Source organism: Mus caroli, chromosome 4 (genome assembly GCF_900094665.2).
Source record: "Mus caroli chromosome 4, CAROLI_EIJ_v1.1, whole genome shotgun sequence".
Lineage (NCBI taxonomy): Eukaryota > Metazoa > Chordata > Mammalia > Rodentia > Muridae > Mus > Mus caroli.
This window is the reverse complement of record NC_034573.1, coordinates 41,388,205-41,403,330: the sequence shown is the minus strand read 5'-3', so window position 1 is coordinate 41,403,330 and position 15,126 is coordinate 41,388,205. Positions and strand designations below refer to the sequence as shown.

At 41.8% G+C, this 15,126-nt stretch overlaps 1 protein-coding gene across 4 annotated transcripts in view; it reads right to left on the bottom strand.

The window, feature by feature from the left end:
• Tgfbr1 (transforming growth factor beta receptor 1) overlaps positions 1-13,377 on the bottom strand; it is a 60,413-nt gene extending 47,036 nt beyond the window's left edge. For 2 of the 4 annotated variants that reach the window (XM_029475980.1, XM_029475981.1), the window contains exon 1: positions 13,240-13,377. In XM_029475980.1, coding sequence (XP_029331840.1) covers positions 13,240-13,324 — 85 coding nt within the window. In that variant the 5' untranslated portion in view covers positions 13,325-13,377. Of the gene's footprint in view, positions 1-12,775; positions 12,949-13,239 lie in introns of those variants that run through there. The other 2 variants (XM_029475982.1, XM_029475983.1) reach the window with 2 other exon arrangements.
• Between the last annotated feature and the right edge of the window lie 1,749 nt (positions 13,378-15,126).

Sequence of the window (15,126 nt, the reverse complement as noted above, 5' to 3'; positions counted from 1 at the left end):
GTACTATAAGGATTTCTTGGGGTGGGGGAAGCAGGTAGATTTGCAGTCCTCTTGGTGCATTAATAAAATCTAAGAAATTTTTCAAAAACCCTTCAGATTTCTTAAGTATTCACAGCTTAAATTTAACCTGTAATTATATTTTTTAAAGGGACATATGTACAATTTATAGTGTTAATTCTCCAAGACTTTTAATATAAAAAAGTAGCACTTCCAATAGTCAACTCTGCATAGTCCCTGCTCTACTGAAACAAATTCATTCTACCCTTGGTTGATTCTCTCTGTATTTTAGCTTCACTTAGTTCCCATTTATTTGCAAAGTGAAATGTTATTATTGAACCTAGCAAAACCAGATGGTAGCTAGGAATGATTAGAAAGCTTGAAAATTCAGTAAATGACAACACATAGTAGTTACACAAACCTGTATGTTGTTGCCTTCTCTCAGCTGAAATGTTCACCTCCCTCAGCAAACAAAGTATAAAAGCAAGCAGCTACAGCTCCTCCTACAAGAACATAACAAACTAAGCCATGTATCTTAGGGTTTTACTGCTGTGAACAGACACCATGAGCAAGGCAAAGGTCTTAAAAGAGTCTTAAAAGGACTCTTAATTGGGGCTGGCTTACAGGGTAAGGAAGCAACCACCTCATGGTAACTCAACTCCTTTGGGGAACACACTTGCCCCTTACATATAGTTTAGGCTTACTCCTAGATGAGAGTAAGTTTTCAGACCCAGAAACCTAGATGTCAAGAAACTTGGCAATAAGAATATGACAGGCTTCCTACTGCTGCTAACAAGTGGTTATTGAAGAAAGTCTTCAATACTGGGAGAAACATAATGACCTGCTAGGGTCAGGGAAATGAAGGTCTTGGTATCACTTGGAGAAGTAAAGATACAGCACAGAAGTTTCTTCTTACAGAATTGTGACAGTTATATACAAGTCAACAATTACTAAGCTCTAGCTATGCTTTAGGATATATAGATCATAGGTGATTACATCCATCTGTTCCGTGAGACTTGTTTTCCCAGTTCCAGGGACTCCAAGCTAAATTAGAGGGAAGTATCCAGCTGCTTAGAGTAGACTTTATCCTCAGGGCACACTAATTGCAATGTACCCCCAATTCTGCTATTTCTGCTTGTCTACTCCCTCCCCACCAACCTCATTCCTTCTTTCCATTTTCCATCATAAAATAAAGGCATTTATGGATTTGATTCTATCCCAGAACTCAAGAAGTTTAACCAGATGGATCTCTGTGAGTTCAAGGTCAGCCTGGTCTATATAAGAAGTTCCAGACTGACTGGTGCTAGATAGTAAGACCCTGTCTTAAAAAAAAAGTGAAGTGAATAGATCAGATCTAACTAAGCCATTTAATTAGCCTTTTTTGCTTAATAAAAAGATACCATGGAAGATACAATGGTGACCACTGAGTGTGAGAGCACAATAAACGGTAAGAAGACCACAAAATAGAGCAAAGAAAGGAAAATAATAGAAGTAGGGAAAAGTATTTCTTCATATGAAAGCAATCCATAAGCCAGGCCTGGTGGCTTATAGGTTCCAGCTACTTGAAAGGTTGAAATGGTAGGATCACCAGTTCAAAGCCAGGCTGAGCAACTGAATAAGACCCTGTTTTTACCAAAGTTAAAAAACAATAATAACAACAAAACAGTTTTTAAAAAGGGGTAAGAGTAGATGTATCTTAGATAAGGATAGATGAAACTCAGTGGTAGAGCACCTGCCTATCATGAGTGAGGCCCTAAATTTAATTCACAGTACAGAAGAAAGAAATCCCTCACACCATGCTTTGTCTCTAGTCATTTGTTAGTACCAGGACCTGTTTTGTGAACCTCTGTGAAGCTTGTAATCAGAGTATCTTTACTCACTGAGGAACACAAGCAAATTGGCCCCTGGTTTGTAATTTTTTTCCAAATATAAAATTACATAAAATAACCAAAACTATTTTAGCTTGTTTATTTTGGTAAAAATAATTACATATAATTACTGTTGAAGGAAATCTACAATAGACAATCTTGATGTTTTATTTAAATCTGTTGCATACTGAATAACAAAATTAAAATGTCAGTTTCTCAATTGGAGAATATTCAAATCAACAGCCATGTGCTAAACAAAAAGACTCAATTAGAGCACATTACAGTTCAATTTGGAAATGAATAAATCAAGCAAAAAATACATATATACACACACATAAATGAAAAGCCACAGTTGGTATTCTTTTGTCTCTATATTCTGAGTAGGCCTGGCTATATCCTCCATGCTCAATGCTCTCAAATATGTATATTAGTCCTAGCTTCTAGTAGGAAGGCTTTTCATTTTTGCTTTTGTCACAGGATCGATTTGAATTTCAATACATATTTAAGGATCTTATATTGTAGAAATGTAACAGGATGCCTGTACAAGGTGTCCTAGAACTATAAATACACCATTATGTAACCAGTGAGGTCCACACCTAAGAAATCTAGATAGAACAGTTATCCTGAAGCAAGTAATCAAACATAAGGTACGCTTTAGGTCTGTCCTGCTGGTGAGATCAAGCCAACTCTGACAAGGACTTAAAGTAGCCACAACTACAACCACCAATCAGTAAAGGATACATGATAAACAGATTCTTAAAGTAGCAACAACTACAACCACCAATCAATAAAGGATACATGATAAACAGATACTTAAAGTAGCAACAACTACAACCACCAATCAATAAAGGATACATGATAAGCAGATACATACATAAAACTTAAATGGGAACAATATCCTCCTAAGTTGCAAAGAGTAAAAATCCCATTCACTTCTCAGGGTACTTACACAAAGAAGGATTCTACTAAGAAGCAGGAAGAATTTAGGATACACTGAATAGAGAATACTCCTCAAGCTAATGTGCATATCTCAGGGTTACTATAAAACTGGTAAAACAGAAGAACACACCCTGGGTACATGTTATCTCTCCTAAAATAATCATTTTTAATACCCATTACCCAGAAGTCACTTTTCAAACAGGAAACCCAAAGCAAAGACACTTTCAGCATCTGGCCTAGCTGGACTTGTTAGAAGAAAAACATGTCTGGTTCTGTTCATCTTTGAGGACCACTCTTTGATGATGTCTGCCAGATGGATACTGGCCAATTTAAGAACATTAGGAAAACGTCTTTATAAGCCAGCCCAAATAGTTTCATGTTGTTCTCTAACCATTAGCCTCTAGCCTCTAGCAAAGCTTAATTCAAATGTCCCAGCTTTAACATCAGCTGTTCCACTGGTATTAGGCATTCAAATGTCCACACTTGGATCAGAGCCTTAAATAGGGAAGGATAGTGTCAGTGGGTTCTAAACTGAACCCTAGGAAAGTGTTGAAGATTGAACCTCAGAACAAGAAATCAGAAATGACAAGTCCAGCAATAACTTTATCCCTTGGAAATTCTTTGACTACTGTAAGCTTGGGGTGGAGTGGGATGGAGGGAGAGCCTTGTTCATGAATTCTTTTTTTTTTTTTTTGGCTTTTCGAGACAGGGTTTCTCTGTGTAGCCTTGGCTGTCCTGGAACTCACTTTGTAGACCAGGCTGGCCTCGAACTCAGAAATCCGCCTGCCTCTGCCTCCCGAGTGCTGGGATTAAAGGCGTGCGCCACCACGCCCGGCTCATGAATTCTTAATAGGCAGGAGAGCGTCATCTTTATCTGTCTTTGCTGCTAGAAAATTAAGCGCTAACTACATGCTCAAATGCAAAGCCTTCCTCAGCTACAGTACAGATAACTGTCCTCTGTGTCTTCCTTATCCTTTCCAGTCATTAAATCCCCTTTTGAAGAATAGCCAGAGTATAAGACAACCATTCTCATACAATAAGGAAGTTACAAGAAAATAGTACTAAAAAAAGATCTTTGTGAAAAAAATTTTTATGTGTGTGTGTGTGTGTGTGTGTGTCTATAAGTGTATAGGTGCCTTCAGAGGCCAGAAGAGTGAGTAAGATCCCCTGAAACTAGTTACAGATGGTAGTAAGCCACCTGATGTGGGTGCTAGGAACCAAACTCTTGGTCCTCTGAAAATGTACAAGCACTCTTAGCTGCTGAGCCCTATTTCCAGCCTCATGAAGATAATGCTCATCTTCAAACTATGAATCCTAGTGGGGTTTAGCTGATATGTTAGCTAAGGGGGTTAGCTGGTATATTAGCTAAAAACAATAAGCAAGAAAGTTTGGGTTATACCTAAATATACAGAATTTTCCAGGAGAAACAGCATAGACATAATCAACTCCAACCTTCCACATAATGCAAGAAAGTTCTTCTGTAGCTTTTCAGCCCTGCCTGCAGATTCTGCTTGCATTCTTTGCAGTGACAGGTATATTATGACAGCTAAGATCAAGAAAGTTCTTTTGTATTTTATGCTGAAATTTGCTTCAGTGTATCAAACATTTCTGTTTCTTCACTTACTAAAATATGTAATAATTTCCATTTATTGAATACCTAGTATGGCAGGCTCATGTGAGATTAGTTACATACACAGCTGTGTTCCTATCTTCACAATGGCCACGGGAGTCAGCACTTAACCTCTGAAAAATGTTCCCCATTGAAACACACCCATTAAAAGATAATTACAAATAAGTATACCAGGTTTTGTTTATCTACTCTTAGAAACAAAAATACTACTAATTTTCTGGGAAGCTGCCTTCAGAATTGGAAAGAAACCAAACTTCAGTTAGAGAAATTCAAATAGAAAAATGAAACAGTCCAGAGATACCCAGCACCAGTGTTTGACTTATGAAGCAGAAGAGTAGGAGGAAAACAAACAACAAAAACATATAACAGGACAGGGATCAGGGAACTCCAAGAAAGATTTCTCTAATCTCAGTGACCTGTGACCAGAAGTGGAAACCTAAGCTCCAAAAAGGGAGCTTCCTGTCTTCTATCTCAGCCAGGAACCAAAGCAAATTCTTACATCGACTGGACATTTTTATTTAGTACATTATAACCAAACGATCACATTCTGAACGCACATATCTTTTGTTAGTCAGGTGGGAAATATACAAAGTAAGGCCTCCCAACACAGGAATGAGGAACATTCAGGAGTACGACACCTCTTACGGAGGCTTTTCAGACTACCAGGAGCCAAGGAAAAGAGAGCAAGGGGAAAGGAAAATAGTGGTAAGGCATTGTCTTCATTCCCCACTGAACAACTAAGCAACAAAGGTAGCTCTTGGCTACCTTTGCCTAATTCAGCTTGCTCAAGTCAGAATCCATCTCTCTGCAATCTCTCTTTCCAGATTCCTTATAGAAGACATTTTCAGGGGCATAGGCTTCAGTCAGTCTTTTTTGATGGAGTCCTTCTTGATTTCTATACTCTACTTTTTACTGCTAAGACAGTCTGCCACTTAATTATTTACCATGCACTTTTTATGCACCAACCAACAAAAAGATACTGCTTTCAAGTTTACCTCCTAATAGAAAAGAGAAAGAAATGAAAACTATATATAGTATTTACATAAGTAAATAAAATATGTGGGAAGGAAGTATTACAGAAAGAAAAAGTAGAAGAATATAACAATTTGTAAAAGGGACATCAGAGTGACTTCTGAGAGGTGTGGGAGGAGGCCATTTAGGAACCAGAGAAAGAATAATTCTGATTAGACTGAAATGTCACAGAGCCCCTCTTCCACTCCATTTCCAGTATCATCAAACCAATTCCAAAGTCTCCCTAGACAGCTGTCCTGCTCCACTGCCTCTGTGGTAGTTAAACATTCTTTTCCCACAGTAAAACTGCCAGTCCAACTTTCACAATTTCTTTTATCCACCCATCCCAAATATGACAAACTTTTACTTCACTTAAAATTTGTAAAACTTTACCATGGTCCTTTCCAGAAGTGCCATCTTCCCCTATCCAGGACCACTTCTCTTTCAGTCCTCTATACCCTACTGCCGGGCAGGGTGGACTTAAAGCTCTATTGCCTTTGCAACTGCTGCTATGGCTGCTATATCTGAGTCTGTAATATCCCAGCACTGTAATTTCTAAACGAAAACCAGTCATCAAGGTTTCCTGTATTTCCCACCTTAATGTGATTACCAAATAATTGCTAAGAAAAATTATTCTTCAAGCTGCAAAGTGTAAAGACTTTTATTAGCACTGATAAACTTCTAAACACAACAGTTAGAGCATTCTCAGGGCGTGGCAGAGGACTCTACTGGTAAAATGCTTGCTGTGCAAGCATGACAAGGTGAGTTAAGACTCCCATCACCCACACAGAAAACTTTGCACAGCTGTACACATCTGTAATTCTAGCACTTGGTGGAGGGTTGGGAGATACAGAGACAGGTGGAGTCCTTCCTGAATTTTCTCTAGCCAGCCAGTCTAGCAGAAATAGCAAACTCTAGGTTCAATCAAAGAGAATGTTTAAAAAAGGTAAAAAGCAACAGAGGAAGATATCTGCAAGTGAATATACAAAGGCATACACCTGTATACACACACACACACACACACTTAAAACAATTGAAATCAAGTATTTTTTAATGTTCAAGGATGCATAAAGCACCGATTTTAATGATATCTGGCAAGATCTACTTTGTTTGTTTGTCTTTTCTCTAATCCGAAATTTCAGTTGTTTTCACTTCTGTACTTATTTTTAAAGCAGGAGTTTGCTATGGGCTATGCAAATTAATATAAATAAAGTGATCAACTATCATTGAGCTCATAAGTGATTCTCAAATTACCTAAAAATACAACTTTAAGGAAAGATCACACACTGAGTCAATTGCAATTGCAGAACCAAACTACAATTAAGACAAGCTGAAGCAGCAAGGCATGGTGGTACATGCCTGTAATCCTAGCACACAAGTAACTAAGGCAGAAAGAAGGCCTCAAGCCCCGGGAAAGCCTGGGACTACATGGTGGCCAACATAGGCTCAATAGCAAGACCAAGTCTCAAAACTATTTTAAAAAACGTGGTGGGGGGGGGGGGCGGTGGAGTATGAAGAGATGATTCAGTAGTTAGGATAGATTGATACAAAGAAGAAAAACAGGGAAATGGGGACTGCTGTAGCTTACTGGCTTCGAGCCTAGCTGAGAAAATATGAGCCCCAGGTTCAGGGAAAGATTCTGCCTCAAAGGAATAGGAAGAGAGTGATAGAGACGGTCACCTGATGCACCCTTCTGGTCTCTGCACACACACAGGCACTTCTATACACAGGCACACAATTTACACTCACACTGATACAAATAAATATCTTTTAAAGTAGAAAAATAAAAAGTAAAATTTTGATTCATATTTTCATGGAAGGAAGGATTTGCTGCTGAAGTAACTCTAACAATATACTCACTGAATATAGAAAAGTAGCACAATATCAAATGCAAACTTCGTCAGTCATTAACAATATGACTTTCCTTGACTGTCAAATAGAGGCCAGAAGCTCCTCATTTGCACATCCTTATAAGGAAAGTAGGTATCAATCTAAGCAAACTCCTGTTAGCTCTGTCTACCCAGACACAAGGGATTAATGCTAACATTTGAGTCTCAGTAGTTGGACTATTGTTAATCTATAGCTGTTTTAACCAAAGTAGAGAGTTACTGTTATAAAAGTCTCTATTACTGGAAGGTCAAACACAAAACCTTAGTATCTTTGGTCAATGATAACGAGCACTGAAAAGGATCCATGTCATCAAAATCCAGTTATCTTTTGAGCACAGGCTGTCCAGACCTGGAACAAATGGAGTCATTCTGTAAGCTCAGGGTTGTAGCTCAGGATAGAAGGCTTGCCCGGCAAATTCAGGTCCTGGGTTTGATTGGTAGCACTACAGTCTTTTTTGGAATTAATCAGTGTGTAAACAAGAATCTGTTCCTTTTGTGTGCTACTATGGAACTAGCATTCAGGGTTGGCTACTAGGTTAAATGAGACAAGGTAAGTAAGTGCCTGGCACACTCTCATAATATATTCTTCTAGTGAATGTTAATGCAGCCTATCTGTATAGTCTGGAAGCTATTTGTATTTGAGCTAGAAATTAATTTTACATGTCTTGCTTTCAGGCTGCCAAATGGGGGAACAGCTTTATAAAAGACCATATCAGAGCAATAAAATTGGGCTCATATAATCAGCTTAATTGGTATTTAAAAATGGATCTAAGGAAAAACAAAAAGTTGATAAGTCAACCAATTACAAATTCACAATGAAGTAGTCACTAGAGCAACCTACAGTGTCTGAACTGAAGGCCAACAGTTAAAAAATGGACCTACTTCAGCAAAACATTATGAAAAAGTTCAGAGATGCATTCAGTGCTAAGAATGTGGTTCAGCTGGCCAAGCACTTGCTTAGCATGTTAAACAAACAAACAAAACCAACTCTGGGTTCAATTCTAAATACTGTCCAAAAGTTAAGCAAAATCAACCAATCAATCTGTGCAGTACAAACTTGTTATCTCAGCACTCAGGGAGAAGTAGAAGCAGTGTGGTCAAAAGTTCAAGGTCATTCTTAGCTAAATTCGACACTAGCTTGGTTGGCTACATAAGACCCTTTCTCAAAAAATGGGTAGGGGGCCTTCAATGTTGCCCTAAATACTGCACTTAGGTCAGGTCAAGCTTACTATACATTTGAGAATACTCCAAAACATTTCCTAGAGCCAGTTTTATGAGGAAAAGCAAAAACATCCCTGAGAAACATGCAAGCATCATCTGCCCTTAATTTCAGAAGCAGGAAATAAGAATGTGTCCCAATCACATGATATTAAACCACAGTCCATCTGTTCAGAAAACATTGTGTTATGTAAGCCACAACAAGAAAAGAGCGGCAAAGGCTCACAATTTGCTGCAGTTAGAAACATGTTCACTATACCTGCATAGTTATACCTAATCCAACTACACCTTATTTAACCAAGACAATCGAAAACTACTCTCAATCAGTAAGTACTATATACCAAGTCTTTCAATGAACAAATTTTTAAAAAGTGACTTCTCCCTGGAAGACTTATATCTAATCACCCTCCCTCCTTCCTGAAAACTCACTTTTCTTAAATTCTGCTCATCAAGACCAATTTCACTTAAGGAAATCACCACTAATTCAGTTCCTCCTTCATCTTCAAGGCCTTTACTTTTAAAGTAGATGATCTGAAATTAGGAAATTTAAGTTCCTTTCTCAGTTTGGTGCAGTGGAGCCCTGAGAAATTCAATTACTCTCAGGAGTCTCTATGGTAAACTGAAATGATGACACACCTATGATCTTCACCACTGAAGAGGCCAGCATCACATTTACGTTATCCTCCTTGACTTCACCCACTTACATACCATTCTGTCTCATTTCTAGGCACATATTAGAGAGATTTTAGAACTGGGGGAAAGATAATACAAGTTGATAATCCAAACACACGGTATAGACTAAAGTAAAGAATCACTGGGCTTGCCATGAGGTTATTGGGAACATAAAGACAAGAACTTTAGAAATCATGGAATCATCTTCTCTGCCTATCTAAGTTCTAGAGACCCTTCAAAATCTTTTAGTCAGAATGAGTCTCTCCAGTGACCTCAGCCTGTACTACCACTTCCCTATCAAACACTGATATGCCTCTCCACACAAGGTGAGTATTAAAAACACTTAACAGGTACTACAAAGGGCATTAAGCAATCAGAAAATGTATCTAAACAATCAAAACATTAAGCAGCCTAGTGGGCAGTGGTTATACACAAGTCCTACTCATTGCTAAAAGACCAGCAACTTCAAATTTAAATACACATATTTTCTCATCTAATTTCTAAAATCTCATGAATTATATAAAGCAAGTATCACAAAATAAATAACTGTTTTGTTTGCCACATCATGCAACTTTCTCAAATTATATATATACACATATAATTCTAAATCAACATAGCATCATCTGTACATAAATAGAACTGCTCACACAGAATTCATTTAATCAACACAGATCTATGTAGAACAGACTATAAGACACGGATGTAGGTTCTGAGGACATAAAGGCATAATTTACCCCTGAATACTCAATACATACTCAAATACAGTTAGTTAACAATGCAGGATAGTAACAATGGATAACACAAACTTTTTAATACTATATACTTCCAAGAGATGGAATTCAAAGAGAGCCAAATGAAAGCTATCTAGAATATCAGGTCTGAGAAGTTCTGTCCTCAAATTCCTACAAAAGAGATAAAATGAAGCATGCAGCAAAGACTTAAGAGTCAGGAACTAGTGGGAAAACAGTTATCACTAGAACTCAGGAGTTTGCAGTCCTGAGACATCTTTCCAATGGAACAATCCTAATTCCTAGCCTCACATGGGAAACCTTCAAACCTCACTGGAAAATCCAGGATAGTTTGGCACCTGTTCATACAAAATCCTCCATGACAGACAGAACACAACAAAACCATGTAGATTTAGGGGATAACTGGCAGTACTAAGCTGGTAGTTGCTCAGCAAGAGGGGAGAAAGAGGATGTTAGGCATTTTTCCCAAGAAAGCCCTGAAATTGTGGCAGCAAAAAGCATTCTAACAAGTGATGCAAATATAAACAAGTAATATTGTGTATTTGTCCAGGGATAAGGAATCAATTTCCCTACAAAAATCTATATTGGAGAAAGCTAGCAGAGAAATATAAATAATAGACAGTAAAGAGCAATTTCAAGTTTTAAGAGAAGCTAAATTCTAAAGAAAAGACTTGCACTTCTTCAGAATGTATAAAAGGCTACACTGAAACAACCTAATGCAATGAGACAAGGTGAACTTATCTAGGTCTAGCGTCTTCTTTTTCGGGGGTAGGGTTGAGATAAGACCTCTATATTATGATGTCCTAGAACTCACTATGAGATCAGAATCTGCTGAGTGCTAAGATTAAAGGCATGAGCCACCGTGCCCAGCAGGCCATAGCTTAAACTGATGCCTAATTCCACATAGAGGTGCTGGGTCATATAACAATCTGGCAACAGTAAAGGACTTGTGAATGTATAACACCCCAAAATTAATTCAAAATCAAATGAGTAATGAATCTGAGGTGTTTCTGGTAATGCATGCTTATGTTGCAAGATGCAACTTCACTACAGTCTTGGTTCTAAACACACATGCTGTCATGCTATGCAGTGCTAACACAGTCCAGACTATTATTTTATGAGTTTTAATGTTTTTATTGAATATACAAAGTTTTCTATTCTTCCAGAAACATACAGAAACTACAGAAAAGACTTTCTTTCCTCATGTACATCAAAGTGGTATATCCTTGACTGATTGTATTGTGTTAAAATGTCTGATTTTAAAAACTGCTGTTTAAGTTGCTGACTTAAATTTCATTTTAAAAATTATTACATGAATCTCATCTTGTGATTAAGATAGAATTGCAACAATTTCTGAAATGGTCCTAAACATCTATAATTATGTGGCGTCGCCGGCACTGGATGATTCAGTTCTTTAAGTAAAAGTAAACTCACCCATCTCATTACTATAGAAATGTGCTTTAATCTTTAATAAATGGTAAAACTGTATATACCAATGAATTGTTTTAAAATAATTTTATTTATGATCTATTATCAGTACATTTGATTTATATACCCGTCTTTTACATTTTGTATGTGACTCAAGGGCACATACAATCTTTTGAGAAAAGAGGGTGGCAAGTGGGGAAAGTTTATGAAGTACTAGTCTAGGTTTTGAGCAATAAAAACATCTAGGCTAATTTTGTATTACACCATTGCCTAAATAGGCTATAAAGTCCTCCAGGACATGAACCAGTCTTCTCAGCATCCACATCAATACTGCTAAATGCATGAACGTGTCCTGCTTTGTTTTAGGTAGAAAAGAATTACTTTACCCAAATAACTTAGATATGGTCACTTATAGTTGATGCATAATTATAACAATTCTCCCACTTTGTCCACCATTATTTCCTTCCTAAGCCAATGTCAAAAACCCATTGTATCTTCTACTGTAGACCTATGTAAAGAGAATGTTCAAGTAAACTAAGAAACTGATGGCTAAGTTATGTTATCAAATATCAACTGTTCTTTAAGTGAGTCATGCTACTTTGGTGTAGCAGGTGCACAGCTTTTGAACCCTGAAAGGCCTAAGTGCAAATCCGAATTTCTGCCCTTACTAAGAACTTAATCTTCTGCACCTCAGTTTTCATGTCAATATACAGGACAAATACTGGTACTCCGAGGGTTCTGATACTCTGTCTTTTACATCTGCATTATAATCAACTCCCAATAAACAGTAACTATTAAGTTTAATCATAGTTGGCACCCACAGTCTGGAGAGACTTTTGTTTTGGCTTGTTTTGCTTTTTAAAATGTTGTTATCCAATTTCCGCAACAAAAATGTATTTTCACTGTATGCAGGTTGGTTGCTAATGCCGAGCCTCAGTATTTTGTTTTCTCCTATTTTAATTGGTTCCTGACAAAGTTTTTTCAATCTTCCCTCCAGAGGTGGCAACCAGTATCACGACCGGCTTTAATATTTTGGGAAACCACACATTTCCCTTCAAACCCCAGCTACACAGAGGTCTGATTTTTAAACTACCGCTTAAGGAAATAATACACCCAAAGCAACGATCCCCTCGAGAGAAGGAAGCATTTGGTCAATTCTACAAAATCGTTCCCATTCAAACGTTCCCAAATCTGCAGAGTGAGCAAACGTTCAAGTTTCTACTAGCAAGAAGACAATCTGCAGCCTTCTGGTTACTGGACTTTGAACTCTTCCCAGACGCACGAAGGGAGAACATTCCGCGCATCTTCGCGCCTGCTTCTCACACAAAGCCCCTGGTTGAAGAAAAGTCGCCCTAGGCGGGCGTCGGCACTCACGGCGGTGCGGCCCACCCGGGGTCTCTGCCCACGGCGCCCCTTTCGACCCTCCGGGGAGCCCTCCACGCGCCCGGCCCCGAGCGCCTCCACGCCGGTGCCCGCCCGCGCCCCAAGAGCTTCAGGCCGGAGCGCACTTAGGCAGTGGAATCAGGGAGCCACGGTCCCGGCCGGCCTCGCACCCCTAAGGGCAGCCCCCGACCTCGGCAGGCTCGCCAGCCGCTGCTCACCGGGAGCCCAAGAGGGCCGACCTCTGCTCGGTGCTCCGCCACCCGCGCTCGACACCGCCCCCGCCCCGCCTCTCCTCCCCGCCCCGGCTCGCGTGGCGCCTGCCGGGTCAGGAGCGCCCGGCCGGCCGGGCGCCGCCACCTGCGCCCCCGGCCCCGCGCCATGTTTGAGAAAGAGCTGAAGCGAGCCAGAGGCCCGGCACGGCCCGCGCGCCCCGCAGCCACCCGCCCGCCACTCACCCTTCGCCCCCGGGAGCAGCGTCGCCGCCGCCACCAACACGATGAGGAGCTGCCGGCGACGTGGAGCAGCGGCCGCCGCCTCCATGGTCCCGCCGCCACTGTTTGTGGCCCGGCCCGGCCCCGGCCGCAGCTTCTCCTCAGGAAGCCTCGCCCCTCCTCGCCCCACCTCCCCGCCGCCGCCGCGGCCTCGCTCCGGCCCTTTGTAACTGCTCGAGGGGCGTACGCCCATTGGCTGCCCGGCTCCCGCCGACCCCGCCTCCCCCGCCGCCCGCTAGCGCCCTAGCGGGACCTAGCCGAGAGCCCCGCCCGCGGGGCCCCTGAGCTGCCAATGAGCGGCCGTGGGTTTCTGCCTCTAACCACGCCCCCGCACTGCTGGGCCTCTGGCCACGCCCCCTCACCGCTGGGCGCCTTTACTCCAGCCACAGCGGGCAGCTCGCGCTCCCGCGGCGGGTGGGGGCAGGGTCCCAGTCTGCGCGCCCTAGGGAGCCCGCGGTCCCGACTGAGCGCAGGGTGTGCCCGTGAGAGTTGCTCAGGGAAAGACTGTGACCGTTGCACGCTCTTTTCTTCTACTCCAACCCCACCCTGACTTCCCCTGCACAATCCTGCACCCGCAAAACCCAACTCTCGCCACTCGGACCCTCAATATTGTCCGCGGTTCAACTTCCCTCACCCTAGACCCGCAGCTTCCAGCCTCCCCGCAAAGACAGCCCGATTTCTTCCTGCACTCCACGTCCGCCCCAGACCTCGTCGTCCTCTCCCCAAATTCCAGTCTAAGTCGGAGCCCAGTTTCGGAATCCCAAGGTGGAGCTCAGACACACCCCCGAGTGGCCTCTGTCTCTCGGCACCGTAAAACGACCCAGACTAAGGGTCCCCTCCGTCCTCCTTCCCTCCCACCTTTGCTGACCCCGGGTGGAAGCGGAGAGGCCCACGGGTTTCGAAGGAGGGAGATTGCCCTACGAAGCATCCCGCCCCGGGGCGATGCGGGAGCAGTCATAGGTACTTTGCGCTGTCTCCGACACGCCTGTGTAATAATTTCGAGGTGTCACTAAAAACCCAAATAAACTCAGCTCCGCTTTCATTCTGAATTCCTAATTTACTGTGAGACGCTCCACCCACCTTCCCTCTGGGACGCCAAAATGAGCTCCAGATTTGTAATTCTTCCTGTCAGACTAGTCCTTTCTTCAGACACAAACACAGTCACGGAGGCGGCCGCATGGCACCGACAGCATTTTTCCGCAGAACCTTTTAAGGAGAAAATGTTATTTTCTGTGTGATTTGAACTCGGAATTAAATAAAGCTCGGTAGTAGGAATCAGCCGGCCTCTAGTAGCTGTTGGTAAATTGCTTTATAGCCACTTTCCAAGAGTCTGATCCTGCTTATGAAAGCAAACCGTGGGGGCTAAGAGCTGGGGTCTGAGACTGCTCCTCAGCTCCAGCTAGGACACGCTTCAGCAAGTCCTCAACCTGCCAGGACCTGAACAGGCCTGCTCTCTGGAACTCCAGAACCATCAGTTCCTGCCTCCCCTGGCTCCCCTGGCTCCAATGCCCTGAGGCTACAGGGACTAAATTTGACCAGCTTCTGATGAAATCTCTCTGGGAAATATAAAGAGCCTGAGACACCTAAAATCTCCAGTGCCTGCCCCGGCCTCACCTCCACCCCCAAAGCCTTGTACTTCCTAGGCAAGTACTCTACTCATAAGCTATACCCCCAGTTCTTGTGCTCCTATGTGCACCGTATGCAAGTAGTGCTTGTGGGGTCCAGAAGAGGGCGTTCAATCACTTGGAACTGGAGTGGTTAGGTGGTTGTGAGCCACCTAACAAGGATGCTAAGAACGGAACCACTTCCTCTGCAAGAGCAGCAGTCTCTTAACTATTAACCTATCTCTCC